The 25,415-nt window shown below is 36.6% G+C and overlaps 2 protein-coding genes and 1 pseudogene across 2 annotated transcripts; all 3 read right to left on the bottom strand.

Moving 5' to 3' along the window:
• Positions 1 to 113: 113 nt before the first annotated feature.
• Positions 114 to 1,595, bottom strand: LOC147476039 (uncharacterized). The gene has a single exon (XM_086585618.1). The coding sequence runs from the start codon at positions 1,593 to 1,595 to the stop codon at positions 114 to 116; it is 1,482 nt and encodes a 493-aa protein (XP_086441744.1).
• Positions 1,596 to 1,598: 3 nt separating this feature from the next.
• LOC147476038 (uncharacterized) lies at positions 1,599 to 14,247 on the bottom strand (annotated as a pseudogene).
• A 1,051-nt stretch (positions 14,248 to 15,298) lies between these two features.
• LOC147476037 (quillaic acid 3-O-glycosyltransferase CSL1-like) lies at positions 15,299 to 19,748 on the bottom strand. The gene is made up of 8 exons (XM_086582987.1): positions 19,092 to 19,748; positions 18,566 to 18,661; positions 18,293 to 18,421; positions 17,996 to 18,208; positions 17,795 to 17,894; positions 16,890 to 17,071; positions 16,440 to 16,787; positions 15,299 to 15,939 (listed from the first exon to the last, which is right to left on the bottom strand). The coding sequence occupies exons 1-8, from the start codon at positions 19,695 to 19,697 to the stop codon at positions 15,388 to 15,390; spliced, it is 2,226 nt and encodes a 741-aa protein (XP_086439113.1). The 5' UTR covers positions 19,698 to 19,748; the 3' UTR covers positions 15,299 to 15,387.
• Positions 19,749 to 25,415: the final 5,667 nt, after the last annotated feature.

The following is a 25,415-nucleotide window of genomic DNA, read 5'->3' as shown; positions in this document are numbered from 1 at the left end:
GTGGTTATGTTCCACATTTGAAAACTTGCAATTACATTACAAAGGAAATTTGCGACGGTTCTGAGTGTCCTATATTTAACGATGGCTTCTACTGTTGTACGCCTGTCGCATTTCTAATTCAACTTGCCACGTTTTTTTCCGTCGTTAATATTAACGACAGGGCGATTTGCTACGAACTTGAGGACACTATTTCCCGTCGTAAATCTCGATTTAGGACGGATTTTGCCGTCGTTTTTGGCCATTTCTGATGTAGTGCATGTTTTGACAAGTTTCATAGTTGAAAAGGCTCGTTCAGCAGTCGCTGTGGAGATAGAAAGAGTCAAGACAAGACGAATCAATCTATCAATCACATGATAAATAGTTGACTTTCTTGTTTCAACTAAAGCTCGACATAACTCATATATGGTAGACAATTTCTGAAAACAAGGATGACGAGTCACATCAAACTTATAATGTTGTAGTTGGCTTCTTAACATAAGTATCTCATGCTTCGTGAAGTCTTCACAATAATATTTATCGGCGAGCTTGCAAATATCATCAATATGAAAGTGCTTAAAATCATCTTTTGGGTCCAAAGCCGAACTAAGAGAAAGAAGCTCCATTGCCTCCTCAGAGAATCTACTGTTTAACTCCACCAACTGGTAATCTATTACAACATTGAATATATCAACGTGGTAGTGGTGCTCAACTGTAATACAATAATTCTGCTTGCAAGAACGACGTGTACCCATCATATGACGAGAGCTCATATTAGGAATATCAATGTCATGCTTCTTGCAAAAAGAAATCACATCCCCAAGGAAACTATGCCAACTTGTTTCTTTAAACTCTTGAAGAAGCTTCTTCGTACTTGAGACTAAACCCATGGCATTTAGAATGTCTTGAGACTTCACTTGCGAGGCTTTACATAGTACATTTGTGATTCCTATAGTCTTATGCAATAAATGAAGCATAAAGACAAATTCAAAGTCTCTCATAGCAACATAAGAACCCTTAGCTTCCCTACGCATGGTGTTACTAGACCCATTCTTCATGATGAGTTCAAGAACCGTACAAATTGCATCATACATCTCCATCAAGCTACCAATGGATTCATAGTGAGAACTCCATCGAGTTTCTCCAGCTCGTTGCAATGTACAAACTTGATTAGCACCTCGTCCACTATTAAGCTCACCACTTGCTAACAAGTTTTCAAGTTCCTCTTTTCGAGCTTTCTCTAACTCTTTCTTCTTCTTAGGCGGTACATGGAGATTAAAAATGGATGCCAACTTTGAAAAGAATAACCAAACATCGGAAACATCTTTAGAAGTCACAACTAATGCAAGTTGTAGTCGATGTGCAAAACAATGTACATAATATGCATAATGACACTCCTTAAGAAATAGTGCTTGTAATCCATTCCATTGACCACGCATATTACAAACACCATCATAACCTTGACCTCTCATATTTCCAATAAGCAAATTCTTACTAGTAAGAACTTTGGAAATCTCTTTTTTCAAAATTAATGCACAAGTGTCTTCAACACCAACAATAGCAAAAAACCTCTCTCTAACAAAACCATCACGATTAACAAATCTTATAATAATTTCCATTTGCTATCTCCGTGAATTATCTTGTGCTTCATCCACAAGGATACAAAACTTTGCATCACTAACATCCTCACGTATTTTCTTTCTCACATTTTTGGCAAATATATGCAAAAGTGTCTTTTGAATACCATGTGAAGTATACATGGCATTTCCCGAACAATTACCTACTATTTCAGCAACTTTCTTGTTCAACAATTTTGAAAACTCGAACATTGCAAGGAAGCTTCCACAATTCTTTGATTTTTTTTGACTCATCATGGCCTCTAAAAGGAAACCCTTATAGTGCAAACATCCGAATACATTGAACAACATTTCGGAGTAAGATCCGATTATTTGCAATCGCTTCATACGAAAGTCTATTGATAACACTATCTATATGTCGAGAAAGATTCATTAGATTCTCACAATACAATGTTGCCGACCTATGTGGAGAACAAAGACCACCTTCATGTTTAAAAAAAGGACATTGCTTCCCACTGTTAACTTTCCTCCAATTTTGAAACCCATCAATGGTAAACACCGGATGCTTCGGAGGATTGGTTTCAAAGAGAAAACAATAGAAACAATATGCTCTATCCTTGTGGAGTGAGTACTCTAGCCAAGGAAATAATTTGTACCAATTAGCATTGAACCGACGTCCTTGCTTTCCAAACATAGTCAATAGATAATTTTTTTCGTTCTCATGAGCCGGTCGACAAGGTCTCATTCTAAGATAAGCTACTCGGATTTCATCATGTTTGTTAAGCGGGTATTCGTATATAGCAATACGTTTACCCGGATCACGTTCAAATGGAGAAGTGACATCAACTTCTATAAGTGTAACTTCTTGAGCTTTGGAAGAATGTCCAACTCCGACTCTTTGGACTCGAGAAGAAGGTTCAACTCTTTCAATTTCAACAACTTGAACTTTGGTAGGACGTTGCTCATCCCCATCAAGTTTTGAAGTATCAAGAATAGATGTTGAAGTTTCGCCACTTTTCGGTTTATCATCTTTTCGCTTATAGAACGATAAAAGAGTTGTTGGTTTTTTGGGCGCTTGATGATGCGACATAGTAACCTAAGATATTAAATAATTATCAATATACAATATATAGAGAAAATAATTATTATTGGGCGTTATCACATCATCCACATAATCTAAAATTTCTAATGCTTAAAAACAAAATTCAATTCAAACAAAATAGTTCTATTGGTGTCACTAAATCCTAGACAAATAAACGAATTCATATAAACAATTTAAATAAATTGGTGTCTTAACTAAACTAATGTCTAATGCACAAACATTTAAACAACTAAACAAATATCATAATAAGTTAATAAATTGATTGAGAATAATTGAACTAAAATTTTTACCTTATGAGAATAATAAGAGTTTGCAAGAGTCGAATAAGTGAAGAACCAAAGAAAAGAATAATAAAATACTCTCAAGAGGCCAATAACGAGGAAGAAGAACCAAGAGTGTGATTGTGTGAGATAATACCCGTCACCCGAGAGTTACCCGAGACTGCCGAGAGTTTGAAAGAGGAGAGTTTCTCTCTGTTCCTGTTCGTTGGTAATTCTTGGGTTTCTAATTTCTTAGTTTCTAAGTGACTGGGTTCAATGAGTTAATGGGCTGGGCTAAATTTGTTGGCTTTAAGTTTCTATTTTGAAATTTGAACACTACTACTTTTTTTTTGGACCAAAGCTTGGGTGTGCTACAGCCCACCCCCGCCCCTAGGTGGTAGTGTGGTGGTGCTAGTAGGTGGTGGTAGTGTGGCGAGTGTGTACGTGCTGGTATTGGTGTGTGCAGGGCCGACTCTAACTTCCAATAGAGGCCCTATGCAAGTTCTCTAAATATGGGCCTTTTTGTTTCTTTTTTTTCTCTCTTGGATTGGGCTTTTGTAATGGATTTCTATTAGTATTTTAGCACTATATATAGTAGGCTTTTGTAATCAGAACGGAGTCCTTGTTTTTTCTTTATTTTTGGGGGCCATATGCAAAGGCTTAGACAACATAGGCACAGGGCCGCTCTGGGTGTGTGTGTGTGGTAGTGGTGATGTGCGGTGGCGGGTGGTGTAGCGGTGCTAGTGAGTGGTGATGTGTCTACACGTGGTGGTGTAGGTGGTGTTGGTGCAGTGGTGTAGGTGGCAGGTGGTTTAGTGGTGTAGTGATTGGTGTGTGTGGACTGGAGCCTGTTGCTGCCAAGTGCTAGGGTGGTGGTTTTAACGTGTGCAGGTGGTGGTGAGTGTGTGCTGGTGTTGCTGGTAGGTGTGAGTGTGGTTGGATGGTTTGAGTGTGTGCAAGTAGTCTATATATTTTTTAAAATAAGCATCAGAATCTAGTATTTCTCATTTTGAAAATGGTGAATCTGATTTCTCTGATGACTCACTAACGACAATATAGGTAAGTTCATTTGTGGTCTTTGTAATATTTTAATGCTTTTATGTTTAGCTTAGCTATGAATGTAATAGTTGAGATTCTTTGGTTTTGTTACGTATCTTGTAAGTCATATGATTTTAAACATAGTGTGTGGGTCTCGCAGGAAGGTTCAATTTCACATTCACTTGTATTGTGATTGAATTGGGGATTTTCATCCATGGTCATGAAGAAGGAATGTCATACTAGAAGGAGTTAGGGGGTTGAATCATGTTCGAGTGTGAACGTTGATAATCGGTCTAGAAAGGTTAGTATAAGCATGTTTACCTAAAGCTAACACCCAGCGGATAATTAGCTCAAATGGCAGAGCATTTGGGAGATTGCATCTTCATGTATCCCAAAATGGTGGTGGTTCAAATCCACCAAGATCTTATTTCATTCATTGGCTAGTTTTTTATTATGTAATGGTGGTGTTAGTGGATAAAACTATATGATTGAATATGTTTTAGTACTATTTTGTACAATAGCACATAAAAAATATTTAGTATTGTGTATGTTGTGGTTGGTAAATTGTCCAAAAAAGTTGAAATATTATTTGTTGTAGGAAAGAACCATGCAAACAAATACTGACAAAATTGGCAAATCTCATATTGACAAAATTTAGCAAACAAACACACTAAATTGAAATTTTCCCACTATAAATTTGCCTGGCAAATCTCTAGTGGAAAAATTAACACTGGCAAATTTCAAATTTTCCCACTAGAGATTTGCCACTAAACAAACACAACCTTAGATTTTAGGACCTCACTAGTCGTATATAGGAAATTGGATATGCGCTAACTCTGAAATCATTGATACTAGACAAAGGCTAAATGCAAAATAGAACCTTGTTGGAGCAAAGGCAAAGCCAATCAAACTATCAAAAAGTAGACTTTGATTTGTGCGTGTTACAAGAAAATAGTCTAGAGGACCAATTTTGGGCTAAAACAACTCTATAGGACACCATTTTTTTAGTAACTCACAAAGACAAATTCCAGCATTAAATAACCTACGAACCCACTATTTCAATTTTAGTAACCCTCAAGGACAAAATAAGTTGGCCAAGCCTTTTTACTTTTTTTTAAAATACATGTTTTACCCCTCTGTGTTATTATAGATAGGGGTGTTCATGGGTCGGTTCTTATCGGTTTTGGTTCTGGGTCTATTTTTAGCGGTTCCTATCGGGTTCGGTTCTTTCGGGTTTTTTCTTATATTTTGAAAACCCGGACCCATACCCATTAATTAAGTCGGTTCCAATTCCGATTTCGGTTCCTTATCGGGTTATACATTTTTATTGCTAAAATTATTATTTTTAGTTATATAACGGATATAAAAGTTGGTTTACGGCGACTATAACACTTGTCATCAATATTTTTGTCCTCTCATAAGAAGTAATGGTCCTAAATTCAATAATAATATTTGAAAGTTATCTAAAAATTTTAAATACATTCTCATACATTATACACATGTGTATATTTTAAATCGAACATATGTATATTATACTATACGTAATGCGTCATATATAGAATAAATACCACATGTACCACAATTGTTAGTTAGCATTGCACGTATTCGTTATCTAATGTATATACATGTAATATATCAAGCATGTACACGTTCATGCATTAGTTAATATAGACAGTGCATTAGTTAATTCATAGTATACGACTATACGTGTAGACGTAGACACGTAAATATTATTATTAATATTTATAATACACATATTTAATGTAATATTATAAAAGATGCATTTAATAACATACATTCACTATTATGCTAAATGTTATATATATTTAGTATAATTTTACACCTAACAAATATAGACTATATATAATAATAATGTTTGGGTTTGTCTTTATTTAGTGTAATATAATACTAAATTCTATATATCAAAATCAAACTAATCGGTTCCGGTTTCGGTACCCATTGGTTTTTTACTATTCGGTTCTTGAAGACCCGCTTTAAATGGGTCTAATATTTTAGGACCCATACCCGCTATAAATGGTTTGGGTTCGGGTTCGGGTAATTGGGTACCCATGCACACCCCTAATTATAGATACACAACATAGAAATTTTTACTTTAAAAATAAAATAAAATAAAAATACTAGTTTCACCCCTGTGTTATATTTATAAAGCAGATAAATTTGGTGATTGTTCATACCCAAATAGGTTAATATACCTCATACACTATATTGATGAATGAACAATGATTGTTCATAGCACATGTTGAGGTATGAACAATGTACCCCACATAGATATGAACAATGATTGTTCATAGTTCCTGTCGACGTATGAACAATGATTGTTCATACAAACACTGATTGTTCATAGCTCATGTTGAAGTATGAACAATGATTGTCTATACCCCAAATAGGTATGAACAATGATTATTGTACGTTCATACTCCAATAGGTGTTCTTATTGATCATACATTATGTTGAGATATGAACACTGATTGTTGTTGAGGTATGAACAGTGATTGGACAATAATTGTTTATACTATATACATTGGGTCGTTTCGGTTGGGCCGGGCTGTTTATTATTTTGCATCAGGGGTATACTTGACCTTTCATCTACCCAGCTGTTTTTTATTTTGCGTCAAGGGTATACTTGAACTTTCATCTACTCGGTCCTTGTGAGTGATTAAAAAAAAGTATTGCTGAGAGTTACTTTTTTGCCTGTTTTGTCCTTGAGAGTCACTTCCTATTTGTGACACCCTTGGGAGTGGCCCGATGAGGGGTACAATAGAAAGGTGCCTAGCCTGGGTATGGGTGACAGTTGCGCCATGGTGTAATCCCACTTCGCTTAGGTGGTTGTCCAAAGATCCTGACTATGAGTAATTGATCCTCCAAATCTTAATGTCGATGCCTTTTCTGGATCGTTTGGCTGTGGATTTCATAAGAATTCCACAATTAAGCGTGCTCAGGCATGACTAGTCCATGGATGGGTGACCTCCTGGGAAGCTACTGTTCGGAGTAAAAAAACCCCACACTGTTAGATGTCCGCAGTGGCTAAGTAGGGGACAATATCGACGTGGTAAGGTGAGGTGGGTTGTTACAGAATGGTATCAGAGCCGAGAACGGCTAGATTTTAAGGTGGTAGGATTGTGATACCCCTGAGCATGGCCCAAAGAGGGGTATGATGGAAAGGTGCCTAGCCCGGGTATGGATGACGGTTACGTCATGATGTAAACCCACTGCGTTTAAGCGGCTATTTAAAGATCCTGGCTATGAGTAATTGATTTTCTAAATCCTAACGTCGAGGTCTATTCTAGAAAGTTTCGCTGTGGATTCCTTGGGAACTCCACAGTTAAGCACGATCGAGTAAGAGTAGTCTAAGGATGGGTGACCTCCTGGGAAGCTGCTGTTTGGAGTAAAAAAACCCCACATTGTCAGATGTCCGATGGCTAAGTAAGGACAGTATCGACGTGGCAGGGTGAGACGGGTCATTACAAAATGATATCAGAGCTGAGGAAGGCTCGATCTTAAGATGGTGGGATTGTGATACCCCTGGGCGTGGCCCGATGAGGGGTACGATGGAAAGATGCCTAACTCAGGTATGGGTGACGGTTGCGCCATGGTGTGATCCCACTTCGCTTAGGTGGTTGTTCAAAGATACTGGTTATGAGTAATTGATTCTCTAAATCCTAACGTCGAGGCTTATTCCGGATCATTTGGTTGTTGATTTTGTAAGAACTTCGTAATCAATCAAGCGCGCTCGGGCAAGAGTAGTCTAAGGATGGGTGACCTCTTGGGAAGCTAGTGTCTAGAGTAAAAAAAAACTCCACATTGTCGGATGTCCGCAGTGGCTAAGTGGGGACAATATTGATGTGGTAGGATGAAATGGGTTGTTATATGATTTGGCTAAAGACAATCTACCATTTCATATTTTGCAGGATGGGCAACAAGTTCTTTCTGAACAAGAAATTATCAGTTTTCAATTCGTTTTCTGAAAATTTAGTTGGAAAAACAATCTCCTCTCTTGAACTAACATATATATTATATACTATTGACAATTCAGCCTATCATTTTAGTGTGAACTTGGACAACTGATTATTTAAGCAACAATCCAAGATATTCAAACTATCAGATCTTGAAAAACAGGGTCATGACATAATGTTTAGTGTAAACTGGCAATCAACTATGGCAAGTACGTACATGACAATTAAGAATAATCCTATTCCGTAAACATAAAATAATCTAAACACGTTTTAATTAATGATTGTTAGGTGTTGAACCCTAACAACAACTATGGCATATCGGTGGAGACTAACTCCAAAGCATCAACTATATGATTTCAAGGCCTAAAATATCTTCTCTAAAAAGTAGCTACTTAAGTTAATGTAAAATAAGTACGTACGTAAAATTTCACCTACAAAATGAATTCAAATATAATTTTTTGTGGTTATGAAGCACTCACCATAATGATTATCTACCCAAAATTTCAGCTCATTTGGAAACCTCTAACATAGATAAAAATTGTTGACATCTTTAAAAAGAAATCTAACAGTCCAGAAATATTGAGTTTTTGTAATCATTTTTTGCCAATGTTAAATGTTTCCAAATGAGTTGAAATTTTGTAGAGATGATATTAATATTGAGTATATCATATCCACAAAAAAAATAGGTTTGAATTCATTTTGTAAGTGAAGTTTTACTTACGTACTTATTTTAAAGTTAACTTAAGTAGCTACTTTTTAGAGAATAATGACTATATATATATATATATATATATATATATATATATATATATATATATATATATATATATATATATATATATTGTAGAGGTTTTTCGGGTATATATATAATTTTTCGGGTACTTGATATAAAAATATTCGATATATTTCCACCATATATTGTAGCTTTTTCTAGCCGATTTATATTCCATTTTCCAATTTATATTGTATATATCGGTGATATATTTGATATATATTGTTTGACCGATATATACCGATATATAGTGATAATTTGACTGGTTCACTAAAAACGGATATATATATGCTCTTTGACGGACGTCCGTAAATGGACCAGAGAGAATAAAAAGAATCACGTATTTCACATTCTATAAGTGGACCCCAACACAAAAAAAGAAAATCGCAGTTGATAGGCCTTATTCTTTTCTCTTTCTCTCTCCTACGAAACCTTTTCTTCTCCATCTTATTTCTCTCTTGTACAACGTACTTAGAAGTAGAAGAGATAGAACCTGTGGTACATAACATGAAAACTAAAAGAAGATTAGCCAAAGTCTAGTTTCGCACTACTTCCAACTCATTAAAAAAGAAACAAGAAGACCAAAGTTTGAATTCCAATCTCAAATCAGTACAAAAAAACATGAAGTACGGTCCTCTTGTTAATTTGGTGTTAGTAGAACAAACTAGTCCCACAATTAGAATAATTAAACAATTCTTCTCATTGAATGGAAACTCATAACTGTTTTCAATCATTTTGATTTTCTATACATGGCTGTAAGATCATCTCATATATACCCATTTTTTTAGTGGTAAAGAATCAATTACCAAGGAATTAGACGTTAAAGATGAGTATACACATATTTGGATGACTCTTGTATGAAGGGATCACTAGTTACAGATATTGAAAGGCAGCTCATGAAGAGATTTAATGGTGAGAGAGAGAGTATTCGACTTGAGAGAGAAAAAAAAATATGGTAGTTTTTGTTATTTAGAATTTTTGGGTCCCACACCACGTAAGAGAAACTTTACGAGATTCCAGATTTAGTGAGAAGTCCGTCCACGGACGCCCAGTTAAGAACCCCACTATATATATAGCCCTGCTCTTAGACGGACATCCGTTTACAGACTTTACTTAAAAACCGAAATTTCAAAATATAATCTCCCGAAGGGTTTTGAACCTGGATCTCAAAACTCTCTCACTCGCTCTTTCTCTCACTCCAAACATAACATAGATTGACCTGTCACCCCCTCTGATCTACCCTTGCTGATTCGCTACTTGTAGTAGGATTCATCAATGAAACCGTCTCCACAAAACTAGATAAAATCTTTCCAAAATAGAAAGCGTCTTTTTTCAATGGATCTGATGTAGTGCAATCTCTTTTATCTATTGCTTTTCCTCGTTTAATCTCTCACTTTCAATGCTATTCAGAATCCCACTTCCTCTCACTTTCTTCCCTTCACTTTACCCACCTTGAGAAGAAAAGTAAACAAAGCAGCAAAAGCTTCTTCTTAACAATTAATTAAGAGTCTCATTAGTAAATGCGTTAGACTCTCAATGTTATTTAATTAAGTTATCTTTATATAGTGCATCTGGAGTAGTGAGAATAAAGGCATTACATATATACATACACAGAAAATGGCGTAGAGAAGATGGGAAGACTTAAACTGTGATTGTCTAGCACTGGTATTTGAGAGAGTGGGACTGAAGCACTTGATGTTGGATATTCCACTTGTGTACAAGTCATGGTACAAGCCTCACTTAAGTCCTAGGTGTTGGAAAAATCTTGATTTTCGTTTTGATGACTTTTCATTTGGTTCATCTTATATCAACCTGATAAAATTTGTTGTTAGTCGTAGCTGTGGAACTGCAACCATGGTTACACTTCCAGATGAGATGATTGCACCTTTGAAGACTTGAACTATATTTCAGAGGAGTAAGTAATTACATATCCAATATTTTAGTGTCTAGAAAACTTTGTTTTTTTGTGCAAATCTAATCACTTATGTGGTACAAGTCAAATTATTGTTCAAATTTCTAATTTATTATAACTACTTATATAGAATGTTTATTTTATTTTTTAGTGTCACACTATGCTCAAATTGTATTTCTTTTGTAGGTGCAAAGCATTGAAAATCTTAAGCGTTCCATATTTCGATGCAACTCCAGAACAAAGGCAGTGTCTCCCAAAACTTATAGCTAAACTCAATTATTTGGAGAACTTGAGTATTTGTGGCTTTGAGTTGAACGAGATAGTTACTCAAATTGGAGTTCACTGCAGCAACTTTGTGGGACTCTTTATCAATTCTAGTATTGATATTGAAGAGGCAACATCATGAAAGTTTATGCCATTTAACACATTAAGAATAAAAAACAGTACGATTGTAAGAATACCAACGCCATGAAAGTTTCTGTTCAATTATTTATTTCTACCAAGACCATGAAAGTTTCATTTCAACCATGACAGACCATGGATTTAGCATGAACTATACAAACCAAGTTAATAGCTGTTCCAATCCAACTTCCATAACACTTCTCATGCACCCCAGTCTACCAAACACAGGTGAAGATGCATCTGGGTATTTCGTTGGATCTCAAATTTGAGTCTTGTATCCCTTGGACATAGGTTTGAGAAGACAACATCTTCTCGGTATATTCATTGCTGAATCCACCTACATGCTGAGTAAGAGCGTATATAGCTCTGCCCAGCTCGATGCAATCAATTCATCCCATCAAGTTACAACCTGATGAACATCTCCACTCCTCAATCACATGATGTCATTAGCAAGATCACTATAGAGTAACTTTGCACCGCTTGCAATTTTCACTCACGCAAAGCATTCCACAGAGCCCATGCTACACAAATTATGCCTCTGGCGGCCAGTAGGTAAGAGTCTAAAATCTGACGGACTGCCTTACTGCTTCCATTTTCTTTTCTAAGACTAAAAAAACACATCCCAGTGCAAACATTGCAGTCAATATTAACTTTATGACGCCGAACTTTCTCAAGCAATTGGTGCATGCATTCAGCAGGATGGACAACATCACCTTCTTCGGTACCCCTTAAAGTAAAACGACTTCTCCACTTCCTCGATAAACACACTAGGATCGGGGACGGGTTTGTTTCTTTGACAATTTCAGAGTGCTTCTCTGCAGCGGTCGCGACCATCTCGGACAAAGAACAACCTTGAAAACTCTAGCAAATTATCTCGATCATTCCCTCGAAGCTCTTCGGTGTCATGCCTACATCAAGAAATATGACATGAGGCTTGGATTTAAACAACCCTTTTTCTTTAGGCTTTCCCTGAGCTACCTGAACGAGGATATTTCCAGGATGCATATTAGCATGGACAAAATTGTCTACCAAAAGCATCTTAAGAAGTGCATGAGTCCCCATGTGCGCAAGAGCTTGTTTGGTTCGATCGCTTCCGACCAGGACATCATCATCATCAATATAGCGTGAAACACTTTCCCCTTTCTCACAAGTCTCTACTAGGACAGACGGATGCACAAGAGGATACAACGGCTTTGGGAAAGACACGTTCTTTCGTTTTCTGAAATTATAAATAAAATAAATCATGAGGCAATACTTGGAGCAGAAACACTATAAGGCAGAATGTATTGAGTTCAATCCCGACCTGAATCAGCATAAAAACAAAATAGGATTGTACTTGTAGGGATTCTGAAGAAGTGTAGTTGAAGCTTCTGACAATTTATCTCTTGAAATTGCCACTCCAATTTATATACATACATAATGAGATTCAAAACACATATATCATCTATTATCGGAAAAAAAACACACACACACATATATCATCTTATGCTTGCGCAGTTGAATTAAGTACTCGCCCTAAGAATTCTACAAATAGATTTTTATTTGCAACACCACATCAATATTTACAATGGTTTGTCCATTAATTTCATGACTACTTGCCCAAATTCTCGCATCAACCATATGATACGATTAAAGCCAATTATTCCCAACAAGGTATATGTCTTAAAAAATAGAACCAATTAATGATACAATGGTGTAGCAACACTGTTTTTCATTTTGTTAGGAAGTAGATAGATAGCTTGCAAAGTTTCAAGTACGAGACAGTGTCAAACTTGTTTTGAGTTTTGACAACACAATTCTACACATGATGTAATCAGTGTCCTGTTGCGGCTAACTAATACTACAGCTGAAAACTAATGGTGTATGGTTAGATACTCTAACATGCAATTTACAAGAGAACGAAAACCAACCATACAAGTAAATGGGAATGCATATCAGATTTGAGAAAGTATCACCTGTAAAAGTTGTAACTACGAGTTCATAATAGTGACCACATTTGACGGTAGTGAGATCCACTGCTTCTTCTTTTATGTCATCTTCCTCCTCTTTTAAGGAATGGTCAGAAGTCCCATTACATTGGACACCCTGGTGCACTTGTCCATGGTTTTTCTCCACTGGGAGGAACTCAAAGTAGGCCATGTTTGGGAGAAGTGTGTAGGAAACATCAGATGCTTTGCTTAGGGGATTGAGGTTGAGTCCAAAGTAACACTCTGATGAAGCGTACATTGTTGAAACAAGAGGTAGCCCACCACTATAAAACTCGAGCATTAGAATGTATTGGGCTGTGGAACCTATAACTATAACATCAACATACTTTGTTCTAGGCCACAACTTCTTAATAATCCCTTCCCATGACTTTTCACTACATTGAGTTTCAATAAAATCTGCAAACTCGGATTTGGTCCGGCCCAAGGATGCCTATTACAAAGCATTTCGCAATTGGAGTCGCTGATCAAGTCGCTTACATCTCCCATCCTGATGTTAGAACATAACTCTCTCCAGTAGTCCTCCAAAACCTTGATTGCGCGGAGGAAAGCAGATGCAAAAATTGTGCCAACTCGAAGAACCTCACTGCGTTGGACCAATCCACGTAATAGCCGACAATACATGCTTTGTTTGTTTGCCCGAGCACAAAATGGTATCATCCGGACTTGTGTAGACATTGAAGCGTGTTGAAAGGTCGAAGTCCGAAGTTACTACTCTTGTAGTAGCCTCGTCAAGATCGGGTCTTGCCGCCAAGCGAGGGAGTGTTGATTTCTGGTTTGATAAACAAGAGATACATACCTTTTCCTTGGTCCAAACCATCTACTTACCTGATGTGTACAAAAGCACCGTGACTCCTGACTCACCCAAACAATGAAGAGTTGCAGACTACACTAAGTAAATTAACTTTATGTAAGTTACTTCACAAACTTGAATCCATATCTCAATTTTCTGTTTTGAAGCTTCTAATTCAAAAACAAATACTCCAAATTATTGCAAGCAGTTGGAGCTGAAGAAATGGGGAAATGATCTTATCTTTACATCAGTTTGTATTAAATCAAATCTTGGAAGCTAGACTCAGAGCTTACCAAAAATACTCACCCAAGCTGCAACTCTTAAAATCAGACCCCAAGAATACGATCAATTCAATATGTTTCAAAACTACCAAACTCAGACTCCATAGCGATACAAGTTCAATCTCATGAATTTTGTGAATCGATTTGAGCAAAACAGGCGAAAGAGAGAGAGAAAGTGGTAGAGTGTTCTCACGAAAGAAAGATATTGGGGTGAGAGAAAATAGTAGAGAGGTTTGGGGTTTTCAGTTTTTAGGACCCGATTTTAAAACCTTCTTGAGTATATTTCGCGTGATATTTCAAATTTTAGATAAAGTCCATTTAAGTACATCCGCTTAAGAGCGGGGCTGTATTATATATATATATATATATATATATATATATATATATATAATTCTCTAAAAAGTAGCTACTTAAGTTAATTTAAAATAAGTACGTACGTAAAACTTCACATACAAAATGAATTCAAACCTAATTTTTTGTGGTTATGAAGTACTCACCATAATGATTATCTTCCCAAAATTTCAGCTCATTTGAAAACTTCTAACATAGATAAAAATTGTTGTCATATTTAAAAAGAAATCTAACGGTCCAGAAATGTTGAATTTTTGTAATTGTTTTTTGCCAATGTTAGAGGTTTCCAAATGAGCTGAAATTTTGTAGAAATGATCTTAATATTGAGTATATCATATCTACAAAAAATTAGATTTAAATTCATTTTGTAGGTGAAGTTTTACTTACGTACTTATTTTAAAGTTAACTTAAATAGATACTTTTAAGAGAAAGATTGTATGTATATATATATATATATCTTCGATATTTCCAATATGTATCGGTTTTTATAGTACACCATATATTGCCCAATATGGAAATTTTCTGCCTTGTATGATTTCACATCAACATTGTGGAAAGTTAGTGGGACCAAATTCAGACAACCGCCACAAGTATTACACAACCATCTTCATTACAAGCTCTTATAGAGGCAAACTTCGCAGCCGACATATGTGCCAGTAAATGAGCTTCTGTGAACAAAGCAATGGTGTGATCGCAGGGCTCCTTTTCTTTCTAGAATAGAGAAACCAGATGAAGTATTTAAATCTTTCTAGCAAAAATGTACTTTTTCCAGGTTTTTTCCCCTTCTGTAACTCTTTTTTTATTTTACAAATTACCCTTTAGCCAGAAGAAAAGAAAGGTTGCACCCCCCCTCATTTGAATAAACTGTTCACAAATCAACACAAATTAAGGCATTCTATATAGAATATATAATATGAGAGTTGCAACAATAGGAATTGTTAACTAGAAAAAAAGAACAATTTAATTAAATATTGGATAACAATCCATACGATAAGATGGTAACAAAGATTGCGCCTGATAGGACTGTTACAGTAAGCGGAATGCGCCCCTGGTCGGTTCGTACAGTTAATCCTTCAATTATCGGATAACTTACGGCCACGATAAAAAATGTTAGGAAGATTTGTGCCAACATATCATATCCATCGTACGTCTTCTCAAGGATTGCTCTTTTCAATCCAACAAGTAATGATGCTGTGTTCAGAACAACAATTGTAGTCAATGGGAGTAGCAATCCTGTCGATGCTTGAAAATCAAATTTATCCATTTCGTATCTTTTTACTCGTTCTTCGTCAACAGCTTTATTAGTTGGCAGAAACTTAATCTCCTTCATACCAGCACATTTCATTAACACATCTAAACATCCGATAGAGTAAGCTGTAACTGACTTAATCATCATGATCCTCAAATGATTCCACCATAGTTTCAATGATCCACCAGTTGACAAGATCTCCAACATATGTTGAAAAAGCCATGAAGTGTAGATGACTATGAAGACAACAAACCAAGGACTTGAAACCTGTGGATGCAAATGAACGTATGTTAATTTCGTACTGATTATATGCTACATTGTTGTAGAGAACATCTCCAATGGAGATGGCGCACTATTCTTTTGAGAACTTGTTAATTGAACATGAACATGATGCTATATTTCTTTTGTGTTCACATTCTGTTGTCCATGCTTGCACCAAAGCGCAATGATGCGCAAGACAATTATTGTGCCTCCAAAAGAAATTCCAGGGAAGAGCAACTTAACATAATATTTGGAGCGTATACTGACTCACTATCTTTGTTGTACGTTAGGAAGAGTTAACCTGATAACATAACTTAGGAGATTGGAAAATTAATGAATAGCTAGCTCCATTGGAGCAAATTTCTTTTTGCACCAGGGTGTTTTAATCGGCTAATGTTATGGCTAGCCGCCTAGCCCCATAGGAAGTGGTGTCAAGCAATGCAATTCAAAAATATATGCAATCACAAAGAAAAGCTTTGTATAACATAATAAAATGTATTTGTTACCTCAGGGTACAGGGGAATGCCATTCAAGAGACAGAGTTGAGGAACAATGGCATAACAAAGAATAGGGAGAGCACTGAGGGTCTGGAGTGCAAAAGAAGCATAGCCCATGCTCTGAAGGATAGACATTCTTGCAGTCCCATAAGTGAGAGGGAAAAATCTTGATAAACCAACTTCTAGCAAACCAGAGTTCCATCTTGAAGTTTGGATCAAAGTATCACTCAGATTTGTTGTGACACTACCCAGAAAAGCTGGCTTCGGATTGTTATAATAGAAAGAAGTCCAGCCTTTGCAATGCAATGTGAACCCTGTGAAGTAATCTTCTACCACAGTAAAATACATGAAACCTATCTGTTATTGAAACAAAGACAAAAGTAATAAGTTGTGTCATAATCAACAATTAGAAGTATACAGTAAGAAGGATATTTCAGGTTCAGTTATTAGAAAATTTGCCTGCTCTCCCCATTGTGTGTGTTGCTCATAGGTGCAAGAAGCCAAAAGTCTAGCTTCATGGAGCAAGCTAGCTAACGTATTGTCATCATTGTCAAATGCATTAGTTTTGTAATCTCGACGGAGTGATGCAATGAATTCCTCTGAATTACCAACATTTGTTGTGCTTGTAACGTGACTAAGATCTGAATCAAATTCGCAAAACTATTTCAATTGGTATGCATCAATAATTTACATTCAGTATAAGAAAGTGTAGAGAAATTTTGTTTTTCACGATCCGCCATGAGTGGTATGCTGACCGCCATGACTCCAGTTGATTTGAGCCATGACCAGCGACTCGCTTAAGCACATCGCTTCTCAGATTGATTTGCCGGCTTTTACTCCGCTGTTTTTGGCATAAACTTTAAAATTTTGTTTTTTGGTATAAAACAAAAATCAGTCTTTTCGAAAATTTAACTTTTCCAAAACCAAGAAAGAGAGTGATTACAAAATTTTCTCTCAATTCACTCACAAAGAGAACACTCAACTCACAAAGAATTGTTCTCTGTAAGAGTGATTCTTGGTTTCTCTCTTAAATTTTCCAAAAAGTTAAATTTTCCCAAAAGATCGATTTTGTTTTTATACCAAAACCAAAATTTGGTTTTGCAAAAGTTATGGGCCCACGGACGGAGAAAAAGCCGAGCGCTGGGCGCCTCCTCCTCGAAAGCTGGTGCCATGTGTTAAAGCCATGAGCTGGTCGCTTCTTTTTAAGCTGGTCACGCTTAAATCATCGGAGTCATGAGCGCGAAGTCGCGCTTCACGAGAGATGCTGGCGCCGCCGATCGTGAGAAACAGAAATTTTCTCTACAGAAAGTAATGCAACTGCTCCATTGATTGATTTTCTGATAATCTTGTTTCTTTTGCTATACCTTTTTGTTGAGGACTTCTATAAAGAGCTTCCCTCTTCATGTAAAAGCCAGTGCCAGAAAGAATGGGACCTTTAAGCCCATCGAAACCGTACCACAATACCTAAATGACATCCACCATAAAGCATTTGGTAAAACAGAACTGACCCGGAAAAAATTATTCATTTGCTATCCTTAAAAAATGTGACTTAAAATATTTATTACCTCAAACGCTGTTCTCAATAGCTCATTATAGATGTCATTCTTACTGATGTTATGGAACTTCTGAGGAAATTGAACGAAAGCTAGTGAAGGAGAGGTATTAGGATCAATGTGAAAACACATTGCTTGTCTAGCAGAAGTTGAGTCGTTGCAGTACATGTCACAATCCAAGGTCAATATGTATGGAGAATTGCTTATAATGCCTGATACACGAAGCTGCAATAACGGTAAAGATGTTAACGCTTGTCGGCGAATGGGAAAGTTTTGTGTATGCGAAAAGAAAGAGATGCTAATGCATACAAGGACGTTTAGAGCTCCTGCTTTGAAATGGTGTGGATGAGATGGTCTTTTTTCCCTGGAAACATAAACGAGGAGGGGCATCATAGCTTGATTTTCGCCTATTTCCTCCATAGCATCATCTTGTATCACCTGAAATTCAAAATATATATTTAAAATCAACAAATTATATTAGTATTATTGAACAATATGAATAAGGAACAGCCTCATAATGGAATATGTTGGTTAGGGGGACTATTGAATATTCACTTTTATATATTGCTATGTTTAACTTACCTCAACAATAGGAGGACGATTTTGACCAGAAGAGAAACTTGCATCGCCACTGTCTTTTGCTCTCTCCAAACGTTGTCTAAACACTTGATACCTTAACTGCATCATCAGTCCAACACCGAACAATGAAAAAAAGTATTGTTTAAAGATAAAATGAACTCCCTAATACAGATTTAATTGGTCAAAGGATCTGTTTTGTTAAAAAAATCATTTACGGACACCAAAAGGTCTGGTGAGAATCAGTATTCTATTACCAGATTTGATATAAAAGTTGTTACATAATCTAGCCCAGGAAGTTGGGCTGCAACATGCACCATGAATTTTCAGTAGCTCAACGTCTTGCTAGTATTACAATAGTAGTTGAGCTTACCACTTTCAGTTTTTGTACTAAAAAATCATTGGAATAATTTATGTAGTTTAAATAATGGGAGTAAATAGAATTTTTGAGACCAATGCCTCATATTTATGAGATACGAATTTTATGGTCAATTCCCATAGTAAAAATGAAGGAGATAAAATCTAAACCAACCTCTATTTCCTTTCTTTCTTTGATCAATATACTGTTCAGGGAATTTTTTTCGTCTTCATGAATTAATTCAGAGAAATAAGCTTCTGGAGCTCTAGTTGTAATCCCATATTTGTTACAAAAAGGAATCCAACTCTTAGCAAAACTATAAGCTTCCTTCATACCATACAAAGTAATAGGTGCACCCCCGTCATCAGAAAGATACACAAACAACTTGTCTGGAGGGTAGTCTAAACACATAGCTGATATCACAGTGTTCATCACTCCTACAGTTGGCTCTTTTGTTGGATCAGCAGTACATATGAATACGTCTATTGCAGGTAGTTCACTGTCTCGAGGTAATCTTTCAGCGAAAACATGTCGAGTTATGGGGCGCCATCGAACAGCTTGACCAAGAACCCAAAGGAATGAGTGTAGAAGTTCAGAAAAAGAGATGACAATCCATGAAAATATGGCCATAAATTCATTGAACTGTCCATGAAGCAGTGACGAAAAGCGGTAGCAGAGTAAGGCTATTAAAGCAATTGAATGAACAAGAGTGTTAAATCTGTAGATTGTTGTTTGAGGTTGCTGACGTTGGGAAACATGGAGTGGTAGCTTGGTTTCCATCTTATTTGTTGTGATTGGAATAATGAAGGAGGGCAACTTTCTTCTTTCGTTAATAATGAGACCAATGGAGTGACATATACTGAATTTGGAGTCTATACTTGTCCCATTGTTACTGGAGAACATCTTTGTCTTCACTTATTTTATTCATACCATGCTTTCCACCACGTAGTCAATTCTACGTGCCATAAGATTTCTCAAAAATCATTTTCAAATGACGATTGGTAGACAAAATGTTTGACGTTTAAAATATAGTATAGATAGCCTTCTGGAGAGAAAGGATATTAGCTGAAGTTGATTCCAAGTTGCGATTTAATTGATTTTATGATTGTCAGGGCCCGGCCTCTTCATGGAAATTCTCCATGGGACTCATCGTTAAGTGCTGAATGTTGGATGGTTCAAACGAGGTTGTTGATTTCTTCGTTAAAGAGGGTGAATGTGAGATGCAAGAAAAGAATGGTAAAAACAATCAATTAAACTTTTCTTATTCATTAATGACGTTTTACAATGTTTTCTCATTTCTCTTTCTAAGAAATAGAAAAATAAAGTGTGAGAAATGAATTTGGTCCTTCTCTTTTTTGCATCCAATCTTTTTATAGTTGTTCCACATGCCTTCATCTAATATCTTCCATTCCTTTCTCAGTTTTTTATACCTGCTATTTATACAATGATTGAAATAAGAGCAAATATTGTTAGTGCACGATATTTAGCCACCACGAGGGTGCATATATACAACTTACAACTTCAAGTGATAACTGAAGCCGTTGTGCGCCGACTATCTCTTGAGGAGGCTAGATGGTGTTCTTTTTCAGACAGAGAGATGATGGTAACTACTAATGGAAATCTAGAGGGTTGGTCATTTGTAATCAACCATTTCAAATCATGTATTTAGCACCATTATGTTGCATTTTCTAGTTCCGCCACGCCCAATGCCACACACACGCTCCATTAGATTTGCACGGTATTGGGAGCTGTTCTACTTGAGAAGTGGCGAATGTAGAGGAGTTTAAGGGCACGAAACAGGAGTTTTAAGTTTTGCTTATCAAGGATGCAAAATAACCAAAGGTATGAAGTGATCATTGACATAGTTCCTTGCATATAAACTCAACCTCAATCGACTAGTAAAACATAAATTTTAGAAGTGTCATGCCTCAAGACTTGCAATATTTTATTTTTCCCTCTAAATATTACATTGCATATGTACCTACCCTTCAACAACTGAGAGATTGAATATAACACCCCGGCTTTTATTTGCTTTTCCTATAATAATATTAATATTAATAATAATAATAATGTAAATAGATAAAACAGAAATAGGATATCCAGTAGTTCGGATAAAAGCCCGTAAGTAAGTAGATAGGTTTAAAACCCTTGTTTTTCGGGGAGGTTTTAAAAACTAGAAAATAGGGGTTTCTCACGTAGAGTTTTTAGGGAAAAACAAAACGAGAGTTTTAGAAAAAAAAAAGAGTTTTACTGAGAGAAAAAAAAAAGGGTTTGAACAAGAAGGATCGTCCAGTTTCGCGCGACAGTAGACGTTGGGCTTTTGGGGTTTTGCTCTCGGGAAGCTGTTCGGTTTTAAAACTGTGAGTAGTCTGAAGTTTTTTTTTGTTATATTTGTTTATGCTATTCATCCCAAAGATAATATCGCTTTCCGAATTGAGATAGTGTAAACCTCTTTAATGGTGTCGACCGATATATCTAATGTCGCAGATTACCATAAAGATGTAAAACTCGTTAATGGTGCCGACTCTATTAGATACCATTACCATTTTTTTAGTACTACAAGAAATCAATTCGACAATTTGAGAGTTTAATCACAAAGACTTGACGAGGGTTGTTAATGGCGCCACCGCCATAACCAAATCGCCCAAAGTTTTGTTGTGTCGAATGGGTTGTTTTGTTTTTATGAATGTTAGACTGTTGGGATGGATGAACTGTGGAGTTGTGGACTGGGCGTGGTGAAGTAGAGGTGGTTGTTTAAGATGAGGGAAGTCTTTGTGAAGCTTGAGCGACCATTAATGGCGTTCAAGCAAGAACCTAACCGCTTCGCGGTTTGTTTGTTGTTGTTTAACCATTTGTCGGGTTTGATTGTTTTGTTGTGAGGTTTTGTTAATGGTTGTTTGGGTCTTTGGAGGGGACGATTGGAGCTCGTAGAGCATCAATGGTGTCGATTTGGATTTTTGCAAAGATGATGAAATCATGAATTGTTAGGATAGGTGTGTAGGGGTTGGAAAAAGAATGAAACCATTTGGGTTATTTTAGTTATGGGTGGCCGGTGGTGTCGATCGGTGGTGGAGGCGTTGGTGGAAATTTCATGAGGAAGGAGATGAAGCGGTCCACGATTTGGGCTTGGGCCAAATCGTGGTGGGCTATATGTTTTGTTTGTTTTTTTTTAACTTTTAGACTATGGGCTTTTGGCTTTGGGCTTTTGGGTTTTGGAGTTTAGGCTAGGTTGACCAATATATTGAATTGACCGAGTGGACTCGTTGACCGAGTGGACTCGACTTTGATGTTGACCGAGTGGACTTTGACTTTGACCAGGGTTGACTTTGACCAGTTGACCCGAAAATTTGACTTTTTCCTAAAATTATGATTCGGTCTATTAGGATAAGTCTAGGACAATTAGCATATTTTACTTAGGCTAAGACCTTTCTAAATATACTTGTGTACGTGTATTTACTACTTTGTGATTTTTCAGTCTTTTACGATATGATACACAACGTTATGACACTTATACATCCATGAAATTAATAACGCGTAAACCAAAAATAATTGAATCAAGATTTTTCCTTCGTTCTCTGAAATAAGTTATGCAATAAAGTTCAATAATGCGTAAACAAAATTTACCGCACCCTTTTAGAACTCTCCACGCCTCAAGTTTTAGAATTGAGTTTATGACTGATGAAGTCATATGTTAGGTGGGCATTTATTGAATGTGCCATAAATGGCCCGTTAGCGTTATATAAGGGGATTCATTGAATGTGCCATGAATGACCCGGATGGTTGAATGTGCCATGAATGAGGATGGTAAGGTATTAAAGAGGAACTAAGGTATTCGCCATGGGTTAGTTGAATTCCTTGAGTGTACGGGATTATAGGATTGGGTATTCCTTGAATGCGGGAATGACCCGGGCATTCATTGAATGTGTCATGAATGGCCGTTAGTGATATGATAGGTATTCCTTGAATGTGGCGGAATGACCTAAGGTATTCATTGAATGTGCCATGAATGACCGAAGTTTTGTGCCCAAAAAGGTCGTGAAATATGTGTATGAAAGCCCAGAGATGGCTATGATATTGTGGTATTCGGTGGGAGAGAGGCACACAGGAATGTGTGATTTGGCAAATGTGTGGAGTGCAAATCGTGGAGTAGGTACTAAAGGGGTGAGTGTATAAGAAAAGTAATTGATTAATTGACAAGAGAAATTGATTTGATTATGCGAGTGTGTTTGGGCTTACTTTTGAATCTATATAGGATATCTACATATGTTATATACAAGTTCTAACTTTCTTTTGCAGGAGGGTAGGACTTAATAATATTTTTTGCAAGGACGCGGTCCTACCCTTATACAGCGGCGGACATCGGTAAGTGTAATTCAATTATTTAGATATTAAAAGGAGTTATTAGAATGAGTTAATAAAATGGAAGTTTTGCTTGGGAAGAAACTATGCCGGTTGAGATGACGGAACTACCTGTCTTCCAAGTTGAGAATGATTAGGTTATGATAGATTTAAAGTGTTATAGTTGGATAAGTAAAGTTTGAAATGTTTATATGTATTTAGTCTACTCATACCAGCAAATTCCATTTGCTGACCCATGTTTGCTTTGTTTTGGCAACGTGGGTGTGTTCTTGGGAACATAGGTGGAAGGCAAAGTGGAACCCGGTGTGATGGGATTCTTGCCCGAGCAGTCCGTTAGTTTTCTTTTAGGTCTGATTCCTATTGGAAGGATGTAATAACGTAGTTTACCTTTTTCATGGCATGAGAACATGGTAGTGAGGAATTTTATTCTGAGAGTTTGTTTGATATTTTATTTGGAAGGATGTTATCTTAATAAAGAAGTTGCGGATAATTATTGGGATTATTTTATTTTAAATTGTTTCTTTTATGACATAGCTATTAGGGTTTGTATGTGTAGTATCCTCTGTCATAGTCTGGGTTTTTAAACAAGTGAACCTAGTGATATTTGAGATATTTATATTTCAAATATTCACTTTGTTATTGTTTAGAAATTCGGGATGTGACATTGAATATGTTCCATTCTTATGTTTCCTACACCATGGTTTTATACTTTTATTGTTATTATCAGCACTTAATTGGTATTGGGTTAAGTAGTATTACACCCCCACTATATAAGCTAATTAGGATTTCCACCCCACTAGATGGGAAATTAAGATCTTCCCCCTAAATATACTGAAAAAAACACACGGTCAACCTAATTTGATTTTTTTTTGTGTACTTTGGGGGAGACTCTTGAAAATTCCTCAAAATATATTTAAATGAATTTTGAATGATGCAACAGACTAGTACGATGATTTATGACAGGGAGAGAAAGTAAAACATAAAGAAACAACTAAGCAAAGAGAACACAGAGAATTTTTTAACGTGGTAAACCCAATCACTGAAACATCCACGTCACGTCACGTCACTACTTATCAGGTAGTGAGATAAAAATCCACTATATAAATCAATCAGTTACAAAATAAGAATACTCACAACGGGGATCAAGTCCCATGATTACCCGAATATCATACTCCTCAATATTGTAATCTTTCGCCTTCTTTCGCAGGAAGAAGAATCACTCCTTTCGCAAGAGCCACCAACAATTAACAAGTATGGAAGAACTCAATTTAGTGATCTCATGTAGTCGCAACAATAAGATCACTAGATTGACAAGATAAAGAAATCCACTTCAATATCTCCAACAAACTTTCTGGTGAAAAAAGATGTCCTTTACCGTGTGAGTTTTTCTCTTTTTAAAGCAACCTCAAACTCACTAGATCAACCCTGTTACGACCCTCTCAACAAGATTTCATATTCGAGAATCTCGCATCTGTTTTTATCTCTCAATCGATATCCGATTTTGTTGATGTCGATCTTTTTATTTCTATAGTTATCACCGTATTTCCCTTTGACTGATAGACCCAAAACATAGTTTAGGCACGAAATGGGCCAAACACAATATGGGCTTTTTGGCTCTAATTTCCCATCTAGTGGGGGTGAAATCCTAATTGGCTAATCTAGTGGGGGTGTAGTACTAGTTAACCCATTAGTATTTGACACAGGCTTTTGTCTTCCTTTCTCCTTTGGAAAAAAAGAAAACTTATTTCTCGCAGCTTCCATCGTGTTTGTGAGAGATCTGCTCACCCCTTTCGGTATCTTGGTACACACTTGATCAAGTAAATGATGAGAAGTTATCCATTTTGGTTCTAACTTTAGAATTTCATACTATCTCTGTTCACCAAGAATGAATCTATGTACCTTTCTAATAGAGTATTAACTCTAATGCTTAATGACCTTGTGTGGGAGAAGTAAGAGAAGGCGCGGGGAGCGCCCTTGGCCAGGCAAAGTCGAGGGCAGGGCGCGCTCAATCGCCTGGAGGTTCGACAAGACAAGAGCGCGGGTCGCGCCTTCAGCAAGACTGATATGAGCGCGGGGCACGTCCTAGTTGGTTTTGACAGAGGTTTGCTAGATTATGATGTTTTCTATAAAGGAAAGTCT

Source organism: Coptis chinensis, chromosome 9 (assembly GCF_015680905.1).
Source record: "Coptis chinensis isolate HL-2020 chromosome 9, ASM1568090v1, whole genome shotgun sequence".
Lineage (NCBI taxonomy): Eukaryota > Viridiplantae > Streptophyta > Magnoliopsida > Ranunculales > Ranunculaceae > Coptis > Coptis chinensis.
Note: the sequence above shows the minus strand (reverse complement) of the source record. Positions and strands in the feature narration are given on the sequence as shown.